Source organism: Notothenia rossii, assembly GCF_949606895.1.
Source record: "Notothenia rossii genome assembly, chromosome: 8".
NCBI lineage: Eukaryota > Metazoa > Chordata > Actinopteri > Perciformes > Nototheniidae > Notothenia > Notothenia rossii.
The window spans coordinates 81,467,362-81,477,119 of NC_136906.1; the positions used below are offsets into that span (position 1 = coordinate 81,467,362).

A 9,758-nucleotide genomic window follows, 5' to 3' on the forward strand; every position below is an offset into this window, starting at 1 on the left:
ATCAGTATGTAGTGTCTCTACTTTAAAGAGTCCTCTCCTGCTGATGTTCAGGTGTATATCAGTATGTAGTGTCTCTACTTTAAAGAGTCCTCTCCTGCTGATATTGAGGTGCATATCAATATGTAGTGTCTCTACTTTAAAGAGTCCTCTCCTGCTGATGTTCAGGTGTATATCAATATGTATTGTCTCTACTTTAAAGAGTCCTCTCCTGCTGATGTTCAGGTGTATATCAGTATGTAGTGTCTCTACTTTAAAGAGTCCTCTCCTGCTGATGTTCAGGTGTATATCAGTATGTAGTGTCTCTACTTTAAAGAGTCCTCTCCTGCTGATGTTCAGGTGTATATCAGTATGTAGTGTCTCTACTTTAAAGAGTCCTCTCCTGCTGATGTTCAGGTATATATCAGTATGTAGTGTCTCTACTTTAAAGAGTCCTCTCCTGCTGATGTTCAGGTGTATATCAGAATGTAGTGTCTCTACTTTAAAGAGTTCTCTCCTGCTGATGTTCAGGTATATATCAGAATGTAGTGTCTCTACTTTAAAGAGTCCTCTCCTGCTGATGTTCAGGTGTATATCAGTATGTAGTGTCTCTACTTTAAAGAGTCCTCTCCTGCTGATGTTCAGGTGTATATCAGTATGTAGTGTCTCTACTTTAAAGAGTCCTCTCCTGCTGATGTTCAGGTGTATATCAGTATGCAGTGTCTCTAGTTTAAAGAGTCCTTTCCTGCTGATGTTCAGGTGTATATCAGTATGTAGTGTCTCTACTTTAAAGAGTCCTCTCCTGCTGATGTTCAGGTGTATATCAGTATGTAGTGTCTCTACTTTAAAGAGTCCTCTCCTGCTGATGTTCAGGTGTATATCAGTATGTAGTGTCTCTACTTTAAAGAGTCCTCTCTTGCTGATGTTCAGGTATATATCAGTATGTAGTGTCTCTACTTTAAAGAGTTCTCTCCTGCTGATGTTCAGGTCATCTGACCCCACTACAGTAACACAACTCCTCACAAAGCAGAAGTCTGAAGAGCTTATTTAGACGGTGTGTTTCTGGGATGCTAGTAAAGGTGAACATCCCAGATAAACAAATCAAATGTCCCTCCATCGAACATCCGGGAAACTCTTCCAGGATGTTCCAGGAGTTCCTTCACTCGTGTTCCCTCTCACTCGTGCAGCTGCTTCCTACAGAGGAGATCTACTGTCAGCTTTCTCCTGTTTACAAGTGTACGTTAAATGGCTGAGGATGCATTTAAACGGCTTATCCTGACATTTGGATATCAGCCATTTCCCAGCATGCAAAGCGTCACGTATCTGCAGCCAGATAGCAAACATGTTCAGACTTCTAACTTATTATTTTAACATCAAGTTCATAACCTGAAGGCTGTGAGCAGCGTGCAAGTAATCCAATAAATATGCAGGATCACTTCCTGCAGAGGACTTTGATCCCCGACACAATAAGTACCATTGTGCCGTCACGTAATGTCCCTTTAATGTCAGTACGGCCATAAAACAAGGATGTGGTGCGGAGGGAGCAAAAGTCAAAGGTTTGTCAGAAGTCAGCTTTAGGAGAGGCCTCTGAAGTAAAGATATGGACAATGTATGTTTGAATGGGTTAATGCCACAAACTGCATGTAAGTCTATGAATAGAGAGCGGTGACATCAACTAAGACATCATAAAGTGCCTTTACAGTTAATAGGAAAGGTCTGTAGTCAGGAGTTAGCTTTTGGAGAGGCCTGTGAAGTGAAGCAATGGAACATGTTTGAATGGGTTAATGCCACAAACTGCATGTAAGCCATGAATAAAACGTGGTGACATAATACAAGACATCAGGATGTGCTTTCTACAGTTATAGAGTGAGATTTCACACACTTCAGGAGAAACACTTGTCCATAGGAGTGATTTGAAAGCAGCTTTAGCATAAAAACAAGCTCAGAGAAAACACAATAAGCACAGAGAGCTCTTATGTAACCACTAGATGAAAACACACAGTGTACAGACTGCTAAAGGATGCCCCATCATATTCTACCATCGCATTAATATAACACAATGGCCAAAGCCACCACCCTCAGCTTCTCTTCTTATGCAAAAGCCATTGATTCTGCTTCCCATGGTGTGTGTGTGTGTGTGTGTGTGTGTGTGTGTGTGTGTGTGTGTGTGTGTGTGTGTGTGTGTGTGTGTGTGTGTGTGTGTGTGTGTGTGTGTGTGTGTGTGTGTGTGTGTGTGTGTGTGTGTGTGTGTGTGTGTGTGTGTGTGTCTGCAGGCCGCAGCCATGCTCATATTGTGATATCTGACATACTGGCTCTCCAACAACACAGCCTCTTCATGTCATTTTCGCACCACTGATTTCTCCCTTCCCTCTGAACTCCCTTTGATGTGATGAAGCTCATGCTAAAAGGCTCAAATGCTCGATGTGCGCGTGCCTGTAGCTGTTCAGACGCCGAGCAAAACCTCGTTTAAAAAACGTCAAAATTAAGAATCGCGTGGTTTATCAGCTGTTTATATAAAGTATGATGAATTCATTATGACTTGTTCTGATTAAGGAGATAATTATCTTCAATTCGGCGTATAAATATTCCACCAATCATGATTATTTTTCCAAATAGGCAACTTTTAAGCATTGTTTGTCTACATTTTCTTTCATGAGAATCCACCCTTTGGAAGCAATGGCAGCGCCGATGAGTGTGGTGGAAAAGTTGAAACCCAATAGAATAAAAGGAGGTAAAGTGGATTTTCTTTATGCCGAATTGTATCGCGTCAACGATTTCTTCTGAATACAAATATTACCTAATGTATTCTTATATACATTCCTCTTATAATCCTCCAAAATCTTTCAATTGACATATGTTTGAAGGACGTCTGGCGCCGACCAATCCAAGCACCATTTATATTGCTTGAAACATCACATATTGCAGATTGAAACGTAGGAATCAAACTATAAAATGATAATATTACTAGCTACTGTTGCAGTTTAACTAAACAACCACCAAATGTAAGGTGTGTGTGAGATTTAGCAGGTGTGTGTGGACGGTTTTCCTCCCTGCTATGTTGAAAAGCTAACATCACGGATGATTTCTCCCCCCCTCGCACACCGGAGCATGCTAAACGGCTGTCGTTGTTTCCTACCTCGTTTGAGCGTGAACTCCCAGGACTTGTTTACAGGTATGAATATTGTTTTTATCCCGGTATATCTCCGGTTCTCCTGGGTGTCTCCTCTCCTCTCTTCTCTTCTCTTTTCCCCCACCCTGCAGAGCTCCTTCTCCCGCAGAGATCCTGGGAAACCGGCCCCGTGACGTCACGCGCTGTATAAATAGGGCGAACCTGCAGGGGGCGCTGTCCGGGATTTAAAATGATGTATTGATTTTTTTAACTATTTATAAATAATATGTACCATTTGATTTATTAAAAACGTAGCATAGATGTATTATTTAAAAACACATTTTATTTATTTTTTATTATTATTTTAAAAATATTATTTTGATTTATTTAACTATTTATAAATAATACATGTACATTTCTTTGCTTTTGTATTATATTATCATATACATTTTTTGCATTGTTATTCTTTATATTATTATTTATACAACATTTTAATATTATTATTTATTTAACTTTTTAATAAAATTGTTATTTATTCCCTTTTTTAATATTATAATTTATTTAACTTTTTAATATTATTGTTATTTATTCCCTTTTGTAATATTATTAACTTTTTAATTTTTTAATTTTTATAATTTTTGTTTAATTTTTGCTGACATTTTTCTTTTAAGTCCTGATTTAACTTGATTTTGTCTTCATATTTTTTTAATGTAAATGAACTTTTTGGCCCTTCAAGTTACATTTCTTCTGTGTTGAATTTCCTCCACAGCTTCTCATTGTTACCATGTTTGACTTTGAGCAGTAAAACCTTCGGGGAGGTCAGGGATTAACGGATATAATGTCAAAGACAACAATGGTGCTAATCTCCGTCGATCCGAGGGGCTTAAAACATATTCATAAAAAGCTCTTGATTGACGAAAAAATCTCCCCTTTTTGATCTTCAACAGATGGGCATTCCCTAATTGTCCAAAATATCTCAAATGAATTGGATTTATTGTGGTTTACCCTATCAGGAACACTAAACCTATTTAATGTCAACTCCCCCCATCGAGGAAGACCATGAGATGTGGTTAAAAACCCTTAAAAAAGCCACAAAGACGATTTTAAAATGAGGTAATTGCCACTTAAAGGGGACCTATCATGCTATATTGGAAAAATATATTGTAGAACCATACCTACTACAAAACATGTCTGTGAAGGTTTTTTTTCAAAATCCCAAACAGATCCCCCGTTGTAGCCACGCCTCATACTGCTCAAACCCCTCTTTTGCAGCCCTGTTAGAGAAACGCGGAACTTGGGTCCTTAGCATGAAAAAAAAGAAGAAGAGGAGGCGGAGCTAATGCCTGATCAGAATTCTACCGGAGATAAAGTTACATTCTGCTGTGATAAAACGCCATCCTGTTCGAAACCACGTCAAGGATTATTTCTTAAACAGTATGGAGCTCAAATGCTCTTTCTCTCTCAGGTTTATCACAAGGTGAGTTCTTTTTTTATTTCCTGCTTTTTAAACACATGTGCTCTCCAGTACAGGTTGGCTCTGAGTGTTAGCGAGGCTTGCTAATGTAAACAAAGACGTCCAAAACACGTCAGGCATTGTTTCTGATAGCAACTTGATGTGGTTCCGCCGACGTCACAGCGGATGGAAATCTGTATCCGCTCGTTGTACACCCGTTTTTAAAAGATTTGGGTACGTAGGAAAAGAGAGAGGGTTTTATTTTCTGACGCTGCGTGAGTTCCCGGACGCACCGGGGACACATGTTTATGTATAAAAGACATCACAAAGTGCCTTTTGCATGATAGGTCCCCTTTAAGTGAATCACTGCCAAAAGCACAATTAACTTAATTAAAAATGTTAATTAATATTAAAGTATTGAAAGGATTCTCTTAAGTGGGATCACAAAAACACGATTCAAGACTCGTGACTATTTTAGAGTCCGGGAACAAAACACCTGAGAGCGATTCTTAAAACCATCCAAGAGCGATTCCTAAAAACACCTGAGAGCGATTCATAAAAACACCTGAGAGCGTTTCCTAAAAACACCTGAGAGCGTTTCCTAAAAACACCTGAGAGCGATTCATAAAAACACCTGAGAGCGAGTCCTAAAAACACCTGAGAGCGTTTCCTAAAAACACCTGAGAGCGTTTCCTAAAAACACCTGAGAGCGATTCATAAAAACACCTGAGAGCGAGTCCTAAAAACACCTGAGAGCGATTCATAAAAACACCTGAGAGCGTTTCCTAAAAACACCTGAGAGCGTTTCCTAAAAACACCTGAGAGCGTTTCCTAAAAACACCTGAGAGCGATTCCTAAAAACACCTGATAGGCTTTTAAATGTAAATCCTTTTGAGATAAAATTAAGATTCAAATCAAAACTTTCGGGAAAGAAGACGTTGAGCCTCCGGGTTCAGGACTTAAAGGGTTTTATTACTTTATTTAGTTATATTTAAATACCTTACATGCAATCTCTTATTTATATATATATATATATGTATACTATCATATTTGTTATTTAAAAAAAGCATTTGCAATGTCCGTATTGTTTTTATTGATTGAACATTTAACCTTTTATTGAGTCTCTGAACAACTCGAAACCATTGGTTCCTGTGACACACACACACACACACACACACACACACACACACACACACACACACACACACACACACACACACACACACACACACACACACACACACACACACACACACACACACACACACACACACACACACACACACACACACACACACACACACACACACACACACACACACACACACACACACTGAATGTGCTTTGACAAAAAATCCATAATAAATATCATCTGTGGAAGCTGTAGTTCTGTAAAAAGCACGACCAATCATCTGAGCCGGCTAAAGTAACTGGATGGCCTACCTGCCTGTCAGCCTTCCATCTGTGCACAAACTGATCTCTGCCCTCATTGGTCATGTGTGCGTTCGTGTGTGTTGGGGGAGGGGCTCTGTGAGGAAGTGGCAGATTTTTCAAATTCTAGCGCACTCGAGCTGGTTTCTCCAAAATTACCTACCCCACCTTTAATTGGTAAAGATAATTAATTAAAGCCTTTAAAATCACTTCACCGACGAAAAACGTTTAATTATTTTTATTTAAACTACAAACTGCCTACACATGAACTCAATATGAATTATATATAAATATTATAATATTTTTTGAAAATAGCCAATGTCAATATCGGAACCATATTGTAGGGATGACTTTTGGAGCTTTTTTAAAATATTTATACCATGATTAAAAAATATTAATCTGAAATGTGGATTTAATGACTTTTTTGATCTGTTTACTGAAATGCAACATTTCAAACCCAGGAGAAAAAATACACTTATGCAATGATATTTCACACACAATAAATATTGCAATATCTTTTTGAAAATATCTCAATTTCAATGTTTTAGGGATGACTTCTGGAGCCTTCTTAAAATATTTATTTAATGACATCTGAACAAAATATGAATCTGAAATGTGAATTTAATCTCACACACACACACACACACACACACACACACACACACACACACACACACACACACACACACACACACACACACACACACACACACACACACACACACACACACACACACACACACAATAAAGAGCTAAAGGCAGAGCTCTTTGCATCTGGAGTTGCTTTTAATGCTGAAAATGTTTCAAGTCCACATCGAAGAGACACAACAAGCACTGAAAACGCAGATGGCTCTGAGAACAGTTTCCAAACTCACTAACAAATCAACTTTTATTCCATCTTCTTCCTCTTCTTCATCGTCGTCCTCAACGCGGCTAGAAAGCAATACAAAATAACGAGGCGATCTATGAAAACATAAGTTAACGGGCCACTTCATGAATTACAAAGGCAGCGGGAGAAACTCCGGCGTATTTACACGTCATCTTTTAATCAGTACAAAGTTAAAGGTGTGTTTAATGTCTGTGGGAAACGGGAGCTACGAGGAGGAGGAGGAGGGGGAGGAGGGGAAACTAGCAGCGTACAATTGGGGGGGGGAAAGCTCAGGAGAGGGGGGTGTTTTAGGGGCTGATGGGTACATTTGGAGGACCATTTGGAGTCTGTGGGGTTTCGGGAACTTCAGGACAACGAGGCGAAGCTGAAACTTCCTTTCTGTCCACTTCCTGTCGCTCTTTGATCTTCAGTATCAGCTGTTTGATCTCCTCGCGCTTCGTCCTCATTCGCTGCTGAGGAAACCAGTCGGAGAGGTTCACGGGCAGGTGGAAGCTGGGGATGGGGTTCTGTGGGGAAGAGAGTCAAATAACGCTTATTATTTTAGAGGCAGGTTTGGAGTGTTGCTGTGATCAGTTGTAGAAGTAATAATAGTAGTAGTAGTAGTAGTAGTTTTAGAAGTACAGTTGTAGTAGTAGTAGTAGTAGTAGTAGTAGTAGTAGTAGTAGTAATAGTAATAGTAGTAGTAGTAGTTGTAGTAGTAGAAGTACAGTAGTAGTAGTAGTAGTTTTAGAAGTACAGTAGTAGTAGTAGTAGTAGTAGTAGTAGTAGTAGTAGTTATAGAAAGACAGTAGTAGTAGTAGTAGTAGTAGTAGTAGTTATAGAAGTACAGTAGTAGTAGTAGTTTTAGAAGTACAGTAGTAGTAGTAGTAGTAGTAGTAGTAGTAGTAGTAGTTATAGAAGTACAGTAGTAGTAGTAGCAGTAGCAGTAGTAGTAGTAGTAGTAGTAGTAGTAGTAATAGTAGTAGTAGTTATAGAAGTACAGTAGTAGTAGTAGTAGTAGTAGTAGTAGTAATAGTAGTAGTAGTTATAGAAGTACAGTAGTAGTAGTTGTAGTAGTAGAAGTACAGTAGTAGTAGTTGTAGTAGTAGAAGTACAGTAGTAGTAGTTGTAGTAGTAGAAGTACAGTAGTAGTAGTTGTAGTAGTAGAAGTACAGTAGAAGTAGTTGAAGTACAGTAGTAGTAGTTTTGAGGGGAAATGAGTTGATTTAAACTCAAAAGCCTTTTAAAAAAGGAGGAAATTGGGTTTTGTTCCTCCATTTGAGAATTAAATAATATATTTATGTAAACATGAAGAGTAAAGATGTGGCAGGTGGAACCTGGAGATGTGTGGAGCTATTTCAGGGTCACAAGTTTTGATCTTTCAAAAAAATACAATTTATTTGAAAGTTCAAGTTTTTATCCTGAACTTTGAAAAATACAAGGATGGATGAATATTATTTTGATTCAGTTCAGCAATTGTTTTAAATAAAATATTTATTTTCAGATTCCAATTTTATACATATTTTGATATTACGATCCTTATTTTTTGCAGTTGCAGATTTTTTGTTTTCAGATTCAAAACAATTATTTTTTCAGTTTCAAATCTTGTTTTTTCAGGTTTCACATCGTTTTTCACTTTGAGATCTTTTTCACCTTCAGATCGTTTTTTTTCGCTTTCAGACTTTTGGCCCTGATGTTGCTTGGGGGGGCGGGGCTTAGCAAAGAGTAGTTTGTCATCCTGAGTGACAGGCCTCCCTCTGTCATGTTGCCTTCATGGATGTTAGGTAGCGCAAGAAATATAACTCAATACTTTCTACACACAATGCTCCCGTGATTGGTGGGAAACCAAAGTTCCGTTAAGCGAGCTGTTGAGCATCGGAGTGGCAACAATCGAGGTATAAGAGCAATAAACTGCTAGAATCTGAATTTGAAACGAAAAATCTGCAACTGAAAAAAATAAGGATTCAAATATCAAAATATTTATAAAAGTGAAATCTGAAAATAAATATTTTATTCAAAAAAATTGCTGAACTGAATCAAAAATAATATTCAACCTGAAAAAGGATTCCAAATTCTTATTTGTATTTTGAAAACATTTTTTTTTTCAAAGTTCAGGATAAAAAATTGAACTTTCACATAAATTGTATTTTTTTGAAAGATCAGAACCTGACCCTGAAATAGCTCCACAGGAATGGGGTTCTGTTCGGGAAGAGATTTAAAATACAACGTTTATTATTTTATAGGCGTGTTTAAAATATTGTGTTCGGAACATCTTTCGATTTACATTCATTTCTACTCAGAATTTAGACTTTCTTTCAGATTATTTCCTCTGAAATCTTGTTTTTTAGAAACAGATTTTTTCCTCACAATTTTCTCAAAAAAAATTCCTTAAGATTTTTTAGTTTTTTTTTTTTACTTTGACTTTTTTCTCAGAATCCATTTTACCTCAGAATTTGGAAACCAAAGAAAGTAGTCAAAAAGAAAAGAAACCTGGAGAAATAAAATCAGCCTGAGATTAAAAGAATAAAAAGGTGTTTTTGTCAGAATTGACTTTTTTGTCAGAAGTAACTGACATTTCTCAACATTTTGACATTTCTCAGAATTTCCTTTCCTCACATCTTGCCTTGAGGAAGCTCCCTTCCACTCTAAGTAAAAAGGTTTTAATGAGAGTGCGTTCACCTGGAAGAAGCTCTCCACGTACTGCAGGACGTAGACCCCACAGTCGCTGAAGTTGTCCTGCTGAGGCACTCGGGGGCTCGAGCCCTTCATCACGTCTTTCCCAAAACACCGAGAGGAGCCCTGACGCACCTCCCACTCCACCTCCAGGTACCTGAGACACAACAACAATAAATACCAGAAACTAAACAACAACAACACTACAAGCCACACAAGGGAGGGAAGTCCTCCACCTCCAGGTGCGT

At 38.1% G+C, this 9,758-nt stretch overlaps 2 protein-coding genes across 3 annotated transcripts in view; both read right to left on the reverse strand.

Moving 5' to 3' along the window:
- The window catches only part of LOC307016315 (unconventional myosin-VI-like), a 97,456-nt gene extending 94,178 nt beyond the window's left edge, over window positions 1-3,278 (reverse strand). The window contains exon 1 of the mRNA XM_079645355.1: window positions 3,113-3,278. The gene's annotated coding sequence lies outside the window, so the exon portion shown is untranslated. The remainder of the gene's footprint in view (window positions 1-3,112) is intronic.
- A 3,458-nt stretch (window positions 3,279-6,736) lies between these two features.
- senp6a (SUMO specific peptidase 6a) overlaps window positions 6,737-9,758 on the reverse strand; it is a 47,334-nt gene continuing 44,312 nt past the window's right edge. For both annotated transcript variants that reach the window (XM_079646688.1, XM_079646687.1), the window contains 2 exons: window positions 9,517-9,667; window positions 6,737-7,364 (listed from right to left, as the gene is read on the reverse strand). In XM_079646688.1, the coding sequence (XP_079502814.1) occupies window positions 7,146-7,364; window positions 9,517-9,667 (370 nt within the window). In that variant the 3' untranslated portion in view covers window positions 6,737-7,145. The remainder of the gene's footprint in view (window positions 7,365-9,516; window positions 9,668-9,758) is intronic.